The 13,869-nt window shown below is 46.2% G+C and overlaps 1 protein-coding gene across 2 annotated transcripts in view; it reads left to right on the forward strand.

The window, feature by feature from the left end:
• LOC101940977 (olfactory receptor 14A16-like) overlaps nt 1–8,842 on the forward strand; it is a 66,484-nt gene extending 57,642 nt beyond the window's left edge. For both annotated transcript variants that reach the window (XM_065563271.1, XM_065563272.1), the window contains one exon: nt 7,819–8,842. In XM_065563271.1, the coding sequence (XP_065419343.1) occupies nt 7,846–8,805 (960 nt within the window). In that variant the 5' untranslated portion in view covers nt 7,819–7,845 and the 3' untranslated portion in view covers nt 8,806–8,842. The remainder of the gene's footprint in view (nt 1–7,818) is intronic.
• The last annotated feature ends 5,027 nt before the right edge of the window (nt 8,843–13,869 follow it).

Raw genomic sequence — 13,869 nt, forward strand, 5'->3', positions numbered from 1 at the left:
AGGGATGTTGCCATCATGTGAGATCCAGGGTGGGTGCTGTTCTCCCTCTGTGGGGTTAGAGTCGGGCAGGTTGTCAGGATGGTTTGCTCCAGAGGTGAGATCAGAGCTGGGCTTAAAGCCTTGGAGAATGGATTCAGCTATTTAGCCCTAGAGCAGGGACATCCTGGGCTGTGACCATGCACAAGCCAGGATCAGCTCTAGAGCTGGGAGGAGTTTTCGGTCTCTGATTCCATTTAGTTCTTCATCTCTCAGCCAAGCCTGTCCAAGAAGGTGAGCAGGGAGCACCCACCTGTGGAGTGGATCCCTGTCTGCTAGGAGCTGCCGAGAGACTCAGGAAATCCAGTGAAGGATCATGGCAACTGCCACTAGAAAATACAGTGATGGGGGTATGAGAGAGAGATGACTAAGGCCTGGTCTACACTACGGGTTTAGGTTGACTTTAGCAGCGTTAAATCGAATTAAGCCTGGACACGTTCACACGACGAAGCCCTTTCTTTCGACTTAAAGGGTCCTTTCAACCGATTTCTTTACACAACCTTCGACGAGGGGATTAGCGATAAAATTGGCCTTTGCGGGTCGGAATTGGGGTAGTGTGGACAGAATTCGACGTTATTGGCCTCCAGGAGCTATCCCACAGTGCTTCATTGTGACCGCTCTGGACAGCACTCTCAACTCAGATGCACTGACCAGGTAGACAGGAAAAGACCCGCGAACGTTTGAATTTCATTTCCTGTTTGCCCAGCATGGAGAGCACAGGTAACCACGCAGAGCTCATCAGCACAGGTAACCGTGATGGAGTCCCAGGATCGCAAAAGAGCTCCAGCATGGACCGAACGGGAGGGACGGGATCTGCTCGCCATATGGGGAGATGAATCAGTGCTAGCTGAACTCCGTAGCAGTAAAAGAAACGGCAAAGTATTAGAAAAGGTCTCCAAGGCCATGAAGGACCGAGGCCATAACAGGGACACACAGCAGTGCCGCGTGAAAATTAAGGAGCTACGGCAAGCCTACCACAAAGCCAGAGAAGCAAATGGAAGGTCCGGGGCAGAGCCGCAAACTTGCCGCTTCTACACAGAGCTGCATGCCATTCTAGGGGGTGCAGCCACCACTACCCCAACCATGTGCTATGACTCCGTCAATGGAGAAACACACAAGGAAGAGGGTTCGGGGAACGAGGAAGATGAGGATGGAGGTAATGTAGGTAGCTCACAGCAGCAAGGAAGCGGAGAAACCGGTTTCCCCAACAGCCAGGATATGTTTGTCCCCTGGACCTGGAACCAGTAACCCCCGAACTCACCCAAGATCCTGAGGGCACACAGGAGACCTCTGGTGAGTGTACCTTTGTAAATATTACACATGGTTTAAAAGCAAGCGTGTTTAATGATTAATGATTAATTTGCCCTGGCAATCGCGGCCAGTACATCTACTGGAAAAGTCTGTTAATGTGTATGGGGATGGAGCGGAAATCCTCCAGGGACATCTCCAGAAAGCTCTCCTTCATGTACTCCCAAAGCCTTTGCAAAAGGTTTCTGGGGAGGGCTGCCTTATCCCGTCCGCCATGGTAGGACACTTTACCATGCCAGGCCAGTAGCACGTAGTCTGGAATCATTGCATAACAAAGCATGGCAGCGTATAGTCCCGGTGTTTGCTGGCATTCAGACAACATCCATTCCTTATCTCTCTTTGTTATCCTCAGGAGAGTGATATCATTCACGGTCACCTGGTTGAAATGGGGTGATTTTATTAAGGGGACATTCAGAGGTGCCCGTTCCTGCTCTTCTGAACAGAAATGTTCCCCGCTGTTAACCACGCGGTGGGGGGAGGGGTGAAGTGATCATCCCAGAGAATCGGGTGTGTGTGTGGGGGAGTGGTTTACTTGGGTTTGTGCTGCATGTTAACCCAGAAACCGCAGCCCCTCCTTTTACATTGAAAACCCATTTTAAATGGCCAACCTAATTCATCCTTGATATGGGAAATGAGGGCGCTGCTGTTTGAAACCATTCCCACATGTTAAGAAGGTTAAAAAAGCCAAAAGACTGTTGCTTACCATGGCTGCCTGCAAGCCGAAATCTGTTGCCTGGCACTGCGTGAGTGATCTCTCATACCAAACCGGCAGGCAGAGAAAAAATGCGACCTTGTAATGAAAGAGTGTACCCATTGTTCTCTTAAATGTGTCTTTTTTAACCACCTCTCCCTTCTCCTCCACCAGCTGCAAATGTTTCTCCTTCGCAGAGGCTAGTGAACATTAGAAAAAGAAAACGGAGGACGCGGGACAATATGTTCACGGAGCTCCAGATGTCCTCCCATGCTGACAGAGCACAGCAGAATGCGTGGAGGCAGTCAATGTCAGACATGAGAAAAGCACAATATGAACGAGAGGAGAGGTGGCGGGCTGAATGGCGGGATGAAAAGAGCAAGTGGCAGGCTGAAGATGATAAGTGGCGTCAGCTTGCAGACAGACGGCAAGAGTCAATGCTCCGTCTGCTGGAGCATCAAACTGATATGCTCCAGCATATGGTTGAGCTGCAGGAAAGGCAGCAGGAGCAGAGACCGCCGCTACAGCCCCTGTGTAACCAACAGCCCTCCTCCCCAAGTTCCATAGCCTCCTCACCCAGACGCCCAAGAACACGGTGGGGGGGCCTCCGGCCACCCAGTCACTCCACCCCAGATGATTGCCCAAGCATCAGAAGGCTGGCCTTCAATAAGAGTTAAAGTTTTAAAATGCAGTGTGTCCTTTTCCATCCCTCCTCCCCCACCCATCCCAGGCTACCTTGGCAATTATCCCCCTACTTGTGTGAGGAACTAATAAAGAATGCATGAATGTGAAAAAACAATGACTTTATTGCCTCTGCAAGCGGTGCTCGAAGTGGGGAGGGGACGGTGGGGGTGGTTGGTTTACAGGGAAGTAGAGTGAACCGGGTCGGGGGGGGGGTTGGATGGTTCATCAAGGAGAAACAAACAGAAGTTTCACACAGTAGCCTGGCCAGTCACAAAACTCATTTTCAAAGCTTCTCTGATGCGCACCGCGCCCTGCTGTGCTCCTCTAACAGTCCTGGTGTCTGGCTGCGCGTAATCAGCGGCCAGGTGAGTTGCCTCAACCTCCCACCCCGCCATAAATGTCTCCCCCTTACTCTCACAGATATTGTGGAGCACACAGCAAGCAGCAATAACAATGGGGATATTCTTTCCCTGAGGTCTGAGCGAGTCAGTAAGCTGTGCCAGCGCGCTTTTAAACGTCCAAATGCACATTCCACCACCATTCGGCACTTGCTCAGCCTATAGTTGAACAGGTCCTGACTTCTGTCCAGGCTGCCTGTGTACGGCTTCATGAGCCATGGCATTAAGGGGTAAGCTGGGTCCCCAAGGATCACGATAGGCATTTCAACATCCCCAACGGTTACTTTCTGGTCCGGGAAGAAAGTCCCTTCCTCCAGCTTTCAAAACAGACCAGAGTGCCTGAAGACGCGAGCATCATGTACCTTTCCTGGCCATCCCACGTTGATGTTGGTGAAATGTCCCTTGTGATCCACCAGGGCTTGCAGCAGCATTGAAAAGTACCCCTTACGGTTTATGTACTTCAGTGGCTTGGTGCTCCGGTGCCAAGATAGGGATATGGGTTCCGTCTATGGCCCCACCACAGTTTGGGAATCCCATTTCAGCAAAACCATCCACTATTGCCTGCACGTTGCACAGAGTCACTACCCTTGATATCACCAGGTCTTTCATTGCCCTGGCAACTTGGATCACAGCAGCCCCCACAGTAGATTTGCCCACTCCAAATTGATTCCCGACTGACCGGTAGCTGTCTGGCGTTGCAAGCTTCCACAGGGCTATCGCCACTCGCTTCTCAGCTGTGAGGGCTGCTCTCATCCTGGCATTCTGGCGCTTCAGGGCAGGGGAAAGCAAGTCACAAAGTTCCATGAAAGTGCCCTTACTCATGCGAAAGTTTCGCAGCCACTGGGAATCGTCCCACACCTGCAGCACAATGCGTTCCCACCAGTCTGTGCTTGTTTCCCGGGCCCAGAATTGGCGTTCCACGCCATGAACCTGCCCCAGTAACACCATGATTTCCACATTGCTGGGGCCTGTGCCTTGTGAGAGGTCTATGTCCATGTCAATTTCCTCATCACTCTCTTCGCCGCGCTGCAATCGCCTCCTCGGCTGGTCCGGGTTTCGCCTTGGTATGTCCTGGCTCTGCATATACTCCAGGACAATGCGTGTGGTGTTCATAGTGCTCATAATTGCCGCGGTGATCTGAGCGGGCTCCATGATCCGAGTGCTAGCTATGGCGCCTGGTCTGAAAAAAGGCGCGAAACTAGTATCTGACGGACCAGGAGAAGGAGGGAGGGTGGGAGGGAGAGAGGGCCGAGTTACGACATGGCGCACGTGTACAGGGAATTAAAATCAAGAAAGGTGGCTGTGCATCAGGGAGAAACACAAACAACTGTCACACAGAATGGTCCCCCCAAAGATTAAACTGAAAACCCTGGGTTTAGCAGGCCGTTGATTTCACAGAGGGAGGGGAAGCAAATGAATACAGAACAAATCTATTTTTTACATCTTAAGCTGGCAGCCGACGGTGCAGCATGACTGATAGCCTCTGCAGTACGATGACGACGGATACCAGTCGTAATATACCATCTTCTACCAAAAGGCAAGGGGCTGCTGCTGTGTAGCAATGCAGCCCCACGTCTGCCAGCCCCACGTCTGCCAGCACCCAGATCGCCCTCGGCCTCTTCTGGGTGCTTAGCAGACAATACGGCTATTAGTCATGCTACACCGTCTACCAGCAAAAGGCAGTTAGCAGCTGCTGCTGTGTAGCAATGCAGTCCCACGTCTGCCGGCACCCAGAGGACATATGGTGACGGTGAGCTCAGCTGAGCTGAGCGGGCTCCATGCTTGCCGTGGTATGTTGTCTGCACAGGTAACCCAGGTAAAAAGGTGCGAATCTATTGTCTGCCGTTGCTCTGACGGAGGGGGAGGGGCCTGACGACATGTACCCAGAACCTCCCGCGACACTGTTTTGCATCATCCGGGCATTGGGATCTCAACCCAGAATTCCAATGGGCGGCGGAGACTGCGGGAACTGTGGGATAGCAACCCATAGTGCAATGCTCCGGAAGTCGACGCTAGCCTCGGTACTGTGGACGCGGTCCGCCGACTAGAGCACTTAGAGTATTTTATGTGGGGACACACACAATCGGCTGTATACAACCGATTTCTATAAAACTGGCTTCTATAAATTCGACCTAATTTCGTAGTGTAGACATACCCTGAGAATCCTGGCACTGGAGGATCAAATGCATCGCAAGCTGGGGAAAATTCCAAAACGGACAACAGACTAAATTTTTGCTTTCAATTATATATGTAAAGGTATTAATATAGAGACAAATTTAATAATAGATATATGAATTGTAATTCAAACTCTTTAAGACTTTTATTATTAAACATCTATAGCCTGTCAGATTTCTTTCCAGCAGAATGTAACAACCTAAATATAAGTTACAATTTGAACTCCTTAAGGCTTTAACTCTCAGTCTAGTCAGACGTCTAGATTCAGTCAGAAAAAAAGAAGGTGGATTATTTTGACTTTGCATCAGAAATCAGAAGTGTTTGCAGGGTTTGGCAACTAAAAACAAATTTATTTCCAGCTCAAAACTACTGTAAACTGGAAATTGTATGTTGCAAACCAAAGCATATTGGGATTTGCAGATTTCAACAAAACAATACAAAACATCTGAGTATAGGAGATACATTCCCTGAACATCTTTGTTTAGTTGAAAAACTCATTTTCCTACTATTACAAAAAAAAACCCACTAAATCTCCAAACATCTCTAATTTGAAATGGAACTTTGAACAAGGGTGGGGAACATTAATACTGTTCAATAATACCATCGTTTTGAAAACATTTTTTCTCTTGAAACTGGGTTTGTTTCTGTGTCAAAGGGATAGTTACTGGAAGGTATAACTTGACTAAGCAGCAGAGCTGATAGCCACAGTTTGTTTTCTGCACACTAGCAGCTTTCGGCTCAGAGTTGACCCACCAGTTAAAGCCAGTCTATCTCAATGTTGCCAAAGGACATACAGGAGGTAAATGGCCATATTTCCAGGCCTTGGAAGTTAACAAGATAGACACAGGACCAGGATTACAAAGGGTTTAAGCACCTAAAGAAGGAGAAAGGTGCCTTTGGGGATTTACAATAGCACCTGAGCAGGTCAGGTACCTAACTCTAACTCCCACTGAATGTTCATAGGACTTAGCCACCTGGCTCACTTAGGAGCATTGATAACTCCCAGTAGGTGGGAAAACCCTAAATCCTTTTCCCCCCTGAGTTTTTGGCAAATGAAAACTTTCAGCTGAAAGCTGATTTTTTTTATTTCAAAACAAAAAAAGTTTAGAAAAAAAAGTGTTCAGTTTTCTTACCAAACAATCCCAAACTGATTGAGAAAAGCAGACAGATACTGAGATTTGTTGTTGATTAGCTGAAAAACCAATCTCCATTAAAAAGAACACAGCTGAAAATTTCCAACCAGCTTTAAACTTTAAATGAATTGGCGAACATTAATATTACCTGATAAGAGCCTGATTTCAAACCCATTTATTCTATTGCATCTGTGTGATTTCTCTTTCAAAGGGATAGTTGTGAGGAGGTACAGCTGAATAAACAGTAAAGTTAGCAACGCACAGAATGTTTTATACAGAAGAGCCCCTTTAAACCCTGAGTTAGAGTTGAACAGAGCAGCCAAAGCCTGTCTATCCTGATCCCATTCAAGGACATACAGGAGCTCACTGGGAGTAGAACCCAGACCTCCTGGTCTAGCTCCACACTGCTGCCAGCTGAGTATAAACAGTGTAAATGGGTGTGCAGAACATAATTAGAATAAGACATGGGGCTACATTTCCAAAGGTATTTAGGTGCCTAGTTGGATTTTTAGAAGCACCTAGGAGCCTGCAACTCGTTGATTTCAAGGGGTGTTGGGGCCCTGATTCTTTTGAGAATCCCACTAGCTGTCTCAATACCTTTAAAAATCTGCCCCAAAACCCTTACAGTCCTAGTGGACACAGCAGAGAAGGGGTGGTGGTGGTTTGAAACAGAGGCAGAAAGAGGGGAAATGACTGGCTCAAGGTCACAGAGCAGATCACTGGCAGAAAGAAAAACAGAGCCCAGGTGTCCTGACAGCCACTGCACCACACTGCACAGAGTAAACGATACAACATAATGATGATGGAGGGATGCTACTAGCCCATTGTTACATGCAGACAGAAGTGCAGCTCTGGGATTTTGTGCCATAAATCAATTTGAAAGCAGACAACTGGCCATCTAAGCACAGGACTTGGGGTAGAAACATTACAGAGGAGCTGCCACTTATGATGCTGGGTGAGTCTATGTCATATTGCCCTGCAAAGTGGGAATAAGGCTGTGTTAGCATTTTATTTTATGAGTTTCATGCCCAAGTTGTGAGCTTGGTGATGGTCGCAATGGAGGGACCTTCTTTGCAAGAATTGTTGGATTTGGAGTGTGCTTTGTTCCACCCTTTGTACTGCATTTTATCAAGCCACACCATGGGCAAAATCCTCAGATGGGATAAAGTGATGAAGCTCCATTGACTTTAAAGCAGGTGACAATTTATACTACTGTGATAACACAACTCATTGATTGTCATAGGCGAGGAGCAGTAACAACACCTTGTCATTGTAAGTGATGAGACCTGTGCAACTTTGATATTCATATAATGAGATATTAGGAAAAGGGGAATCAGGGACATTCCCTCTGTTGCTCTAATCCTGACCATTGTCCTTCTCATTCCCTCCACAGCCATCACACAGCAGACTGCGGAAGACAATGTCCAACCAATCCACCGTGACTGAATTTCTTCTCCTGGGATTCTCTGACGTTCAGGAGCTGCAGATTTTACACTTTGTGGTGTTTCTAGTGCTTTACCTGATATCCCTGCTGGGAAACCTTCTCATCATCACAGCCATAGCCCTTGACCACCACCTTCACATCCCCATGTACTTCTTCCTGATGAATCTGTCCATCCTAGACCTCGGCTCCATCTCTGTCACCATCCCCAAATCCATGGCCAATTCCCTAATGAACGCCAGATCAATTTCGTATTCTGGATGCGTCGCTCAAATTTTTCTAGTCGTCGTCTTTGTTTCAGCAGGTTTTGCCATACTGACTGACATGGCGTATGACCGATATGTCGCCATCTGCCAACCACTGCACTATGAGATGGTGATGAACAGGAGAGCTTGTGTCCAAATGGCAGCCAATGCCTGGATCAGTGGTATTCTCTACTCTGTACTGCACACCAGGAACACGTTTGCAATGTCTTTCTGTGGAGGAAACATGGTGGATCAGTTCTTCTGTGAAATCCCCCAGCTCCTCAAGCTCGCCTGCTCTGACTCATACCGCTTTGAAGTTAGGTTTCTCATCTTTAGTATGTGCTTAGCCTCAAGCTGCTTTGTTTTCATAATTTTGTCATATGTTCAGATCTTCAAAGCAGTGCTGAGAATCCCCTCTAAGCAGGGCCGGCATAAAGCCTTCTCCACCTGCCTCCCTCACCTCATTGTGGTCTCGTTGTTCCTCTGTACTTCTGCCTTTGCCTACCTGAAACCCACCTCCAGCTCATCCTCAGGTCTGAATCTCATGGTGGCTGTTCTCTATTCTGTGTTGCCACCCATGATGAATCCGATTATCTACAGCATGAGAAACAAAGAGATCAAACATTCTTTGAGTAAATGGATGGGTTGGAGGTTATTCACTAAGAACAAAATGTCCATATTTCTCCTTTGGTAACAATTTCATTCTGTATTTCTTTATAAATATAATTATCTGATGACATTATTGCCTCCATGAGGAAATACTGTGCAAGGTGTTTATGCAGAATTGGGTATTTCAACTAGTAAAAATACAGACAAACATGACTCAAGAATAAAAGGAGTTTCTATATGTTTACACAGCAATGTAAATAAGATCGTAATCTATCTATCGTGTACTGCTACCACTTACCATAGTATCTGAGACAAAGTCCGTAGTGAGGTCTCTGGCTCGTCTTATATTTTGGGATAATAACTCAGATTGAGGTATGAATGCTTTCAGGGTTCCTTCCCCACTCGGAACGCTAGGGTACAGATGTGGGGACCCACATGAAAGCCCCCTAAGGTTATTTCTACTAACTTAGATTAAAACCTGGTACGCTGCCACCACCAAGTGATTTAACAAGAAACAAGGAAATGACCACTTGGATTTCCTCTTCCCCTAAAATATCTCCCGAAGCTATTCCCCCCCTTTCCTGTGGAGGCTTGAGAATAATATCCTCACCAATTGGTTACAAAGTGATCAAAGACCCAAACCCCTGGGTCTTTGGAAAATGGAAAAATCAGTCAGGTTCTTAAAAGAAGGATTTTATTAAAAATAAAATGTAAAAATCATCTTTGTAAAATCAGGATGGAAAATAACTTTACAGGGTAATCAGATTCAAAGAGCCCAGAGAAACCCCATCTAGCCTTAGTTTCAAAGTTACAACAAAACAGGGATAAACTTCCCTCTAGCAAAGGTAAAATTCACAAGTTGAGAAAACAACGATAAACTAATATGCCTTGCCTGGCTGTTACTTACAAGTTTGAAATATGAGAGACTTGTTCAGAAAGATTTGGAGAACATGGGTTGATGTCTGGTCCCTCTTAGTCCCAAGAGCGAACACCACCAAAACAAAGAGCACAAACAAAAGCCTCCCCCCCGCCAGATGTGAAATTATCTTGTCCCCTTATTGGTCCTTTGGGTCAGGTGTCAGCCAGGTTACCTGAGCTTCTTAACCCTTTACAGTCAAAAGGATTTTGGTGCCTCTGGCCAGGAGGGATTTTATAGTATTGTATACAGGAGGGTTGTTACCCTTCCTTTTATAGTTATGACAAATGCATTTGCTCTTTGTGGTTTTTGTTTGTTTGTCAGATTTTTAGCTTATTTTTTGCTTAACTACTTGGTTGGTGGTTTGGTTTGTTTCTTTCTTTTAGGAGGTTTTGGAAGTGGAAAGGCCTGAGGAGATAGTGATTGTTTGGTGAGACAGGATTTTCAATGTTTGTCCTCTCTTGGGACTGTCCATATGTCATCTCTTTGATGGGGTTCTCTGAGCGAACTGAAGGTTTGCTCCCCACAATGTGCAAAAGAGGTTTCTGCATGGCTTAGTTCCTACTGAAATGATTATGTGTATACTGTTGGCATATTATTGTGTAATTAATGATATGTTAGGCATCTTTTTGTTATTTTAACCTAAGTGAATATGTAAAAACTGTGTCATTCTTGCTATGGTGGAAAGGCTGCTTTAAAGAAAAACGTTTTCCAGAGTTTCCTAAAGAAAATCTGACTCGGAATAATGAGGCCAAATTTGGATTATTAAATCATAGAATCATAGAATATCAGGGTTGGAAGGGACCTCAGGAGGTCATCTAGTCCAACCCCCTGCTCAAAGCAGGACCAATTCCCAACTAAATCATCCCAGCCAGGGCTTTGTCAAGCCTGACCTTAAAAACCTCTAGGGAAGGAGATTCCACCACCTCCCTAGGTAACCCATTGCAGTGCTTCACCACCCTTCTAGTGAAAAAGTTTTTCCTAATATCCAACCTAAACCTCCCCAACTGCAACTTGAGACCATTACTCCTTGTTCTGTCATCTGGTACCACTGAGAACAGTCTAGATCCATCCCATTTGGAACCCCCTTTCAGGTAGTTGAAAGCAGCTATCAAATCCCCTCTCATTCTTCTCTTCTGCAGACTAAATAATCCCAGTTCCCTCAGCCTCTTCTCATAAATCCATGTGCTCCAGCCCCCTAATCATTTTTGTTGCCCTCCTCTGGACTCTTTCGAATTTGTCCACATCCTTCTTGTAGTGTGGTGCCCAAAACTGGACACAGTACTCCAGACGAGGCCTCACCAACGCTGAATAGAGGGGAACGATCACATCCCTCGATCTGCTGGCAATGCCCCTACTTATACAGCCCAAAATGCCATTAGCCTTCTTGGCAACAAGGGCACACTGTTGACACATATCCAGCTGCTCATCCACTCTAACCCCTTTGTCCTTTTCTGCAGGACTTCTGCCTACCCACTCAGACCCTAGTCTGTAGCAGTGCATGGGATTCTTCCATCCTAAGTGCAGGACTCTGCACTTTTCCTTGTTGAACCTCATCAGATTACTTTTAGCCCAATCCTCTAATTTGTCTAGGTCCTTCTGTATGCTATCCCTACTCTCCAGCGTATCTACCACTCCTCCCAGTTTACTGTCATCTGCAAAATTACTGAGGCAATCCATGCCATCCTCCAGATCATTAATGAAGATATTGAACAAAACCAGCCCCAGGACCGATTCCACTTTAGCCCCTCACTTCAAAGAGATCAGGATTTGGCCAATAGATTATATACACAAGGATCAATATTTAGTTGACAGCCCCCTGGAGAAAGTGAGTGTGAAAGAGATATAAGGGCCTGTCAAGGCTGTATCCCCACTTTGAACTTTAGGGTACAAATGTAGGGGCCTGCATGAAAACTTCTAAGCTTAACTACCAGCTTAGCCCTGGTCCGCTGCCACCATTTCCAATGGATTCCCCCCCTGGGAAGCCTTGAAAAACCTTCACCAATTCCCTGGTGAATACAGATCCAACCCCCTTGGATTTAAAACAAGGAGAAATTAACCATTCCCCTCCTTCCTCCCACCAACTCCTGGTGAATCAAGATCCAAACCCCTTGGATCTTAAAACAAAGAAAAATCAATCAGGTTCTTAAAAAGAAGGCTTTTAATTAAAGAAAAAGGTAAAAATCATCTCTGTAAAATCAGTATGGAAATTAACCTTACAGGGTAATCAAACTTAAAGAGCTCAGAGGACTCCCCTCTAGTCTTAGGTTCAAAGTACAGCAAATGAAGATAAACACTCTAGTAAAAGGTACATTTACAAGTTGAGAAAACAAAGGAAAACTAACACGCCTTGCCTGGCTATTTACTTACAAGTTTGAAATAGGAGAGACTTGTTTAGAAAGATGTGGAGAACCTGGATTGATGTCTGGTCCCTCTCAGTCCCGAGAGCGAACACCCAACCAAACAAAGAACACAAACAAAAGCCTTCCCACCCCCCCCCAAGATTTGAAAGTATCTTGTTCCCTTATTGGTCCTTAAGGTCAGATGCCAGCCAGGTTACCTGAGCTTCCTGTGGTCAATCATCCTCGCTGTTGAATATTTGTGCCTTATTTGTCATAGGAATTTGTCTCTTTTCACCTTCCAGCCATTGGGTCTTGATCTGCCTTTCTCTGCTCGATTAAAGAGCCCTTTAATACCCAATATTTTCTCTCCATTAAGGCATTTCAACACTTCAGTGAAGTCACCTTTCAATCTTTTTTTGATAAGCTAAACAGGTTGAGCTCTTTCAATAGCTCACTAGAAGACATTTTTCTCCAGCCCTCAGAACATTTGGTGGCTCTTTTCTTCCCCAGCTCCAATTTCTAGGACCATCTTTTTCAAAGGAGGACACCAACACTGGAGGCAGTATTCCAATAGCAGTCTCACTGCTGCTGTGTCACCTCCCTATCCTACTCACGGCTCTGCTCCTTCATCTAATGATGGCTTTAGCCCTGTTCACCACAGCATCACACCGGGAGCTCATGTTGAGTGGCTTCTCCACTCTGGCCCCTAAATCCTTTTCAGAGTCACTGCTTTTCTGGATACACGTCCCCATTCTGGAGGTGTGGCCGGCGTGCCTTGTGGCTACGTATAGGACCTTGCACTGGACTCTGCTCAAACTTGTTTTCTTTGAATGGGTCCAGCTGGCCTAATGAGCCAGATCGCTGTATATCACTGCCCTCTGCCCATCAGGAATTACCACTCTGCCTGTATTTTGTCACCCCCCAATCTTATCTGCAGTGATTGTATGTTTTCTCCCAAGTCATTGATAACAATTATTTTAAAAAATTAGTCCTTGAGAGCTTCTTCAGACCCTTAGTACCCAGGACCTGCTCCCCACATCACAGTGAGAAATGCTGTCCAGCCCTGCTGGTACATAGGGGATAAGCACAGAACAAACGTACCTTTAGGAGCTGTGTTGTCCATAGGCTCTGAACAACATGTGGGGGTCAGCAGATTACAAATGCACAACAGACCTGTAGTGTACATAGGTCCCAACTGTGTCTCGGTTCCCCACCCTGCTCTAAGTTTAGTCACAGCCTCCATGTCTTTTCCCCCGTGTCCCTTAACCCCACGTCACTGCAGAAGAGAGATTTTCTGGTAGCCAGCTGGCTCTCCTGCATGTGGATGTCGTTCCAAAACACGTGCTCTGGCTCAGTCCCATGCTATAGTTGGCTGAAGGAACCACCTGGCCACATTCTATGTCCTGAGTTATACAGGAGGGGCGACTAGATGCACATAATGGTCCTTTCTGACCTGAACCTCTATCAATTGCTACATTTTCTGCTGCTAGGAAGAGAACTCTGGACCTATTTTCTCTCATTCACTTTCAGTCGGAATAATTTCAATCCATGTTGTGAGCAAGACACGAGAAGTCATTCTTCCGCTCTACTCTGCTCTGGTTAGGCCTCAGCTGGAGTATTGTGTCCAGTTCTGGGCGCCGCATTTTAAAAAAGATGTGGAGAAATTGGAAAGGGTCCAAAGAAGAGCAACAAGAATGATTAAAGGTCTTGAGAACATGACCTATGAAGGAAGGCTGAAAGAACTGGGTTTGTTTAGTTTGGAGAAGAGAAGACTGAGAGGGGACATGATAGCAGTTTACAGGTATCTAAAAGGGTGTCATGAGGAGGAGGGAGAGAACTTGTTCACCTTAGCCTCTAAGGATAGAACCAGAAACAATGGGTTTAAACTGCA

Source organism: Chrysemys picta, chromosome 12 (genome assembly GCF_011386835.1).
Source record: "Chrysemys picta bellii isolate R12L10 chromosome 12, ASM1138683v2, whole genome shotgun sequence".
Classification (NCBI taxonomy): domain Eukaryota; kingdom Metazoa; phylum Chordata; order Testudines; family Emydidae; genus Chrysemys; species Chrysemys picta.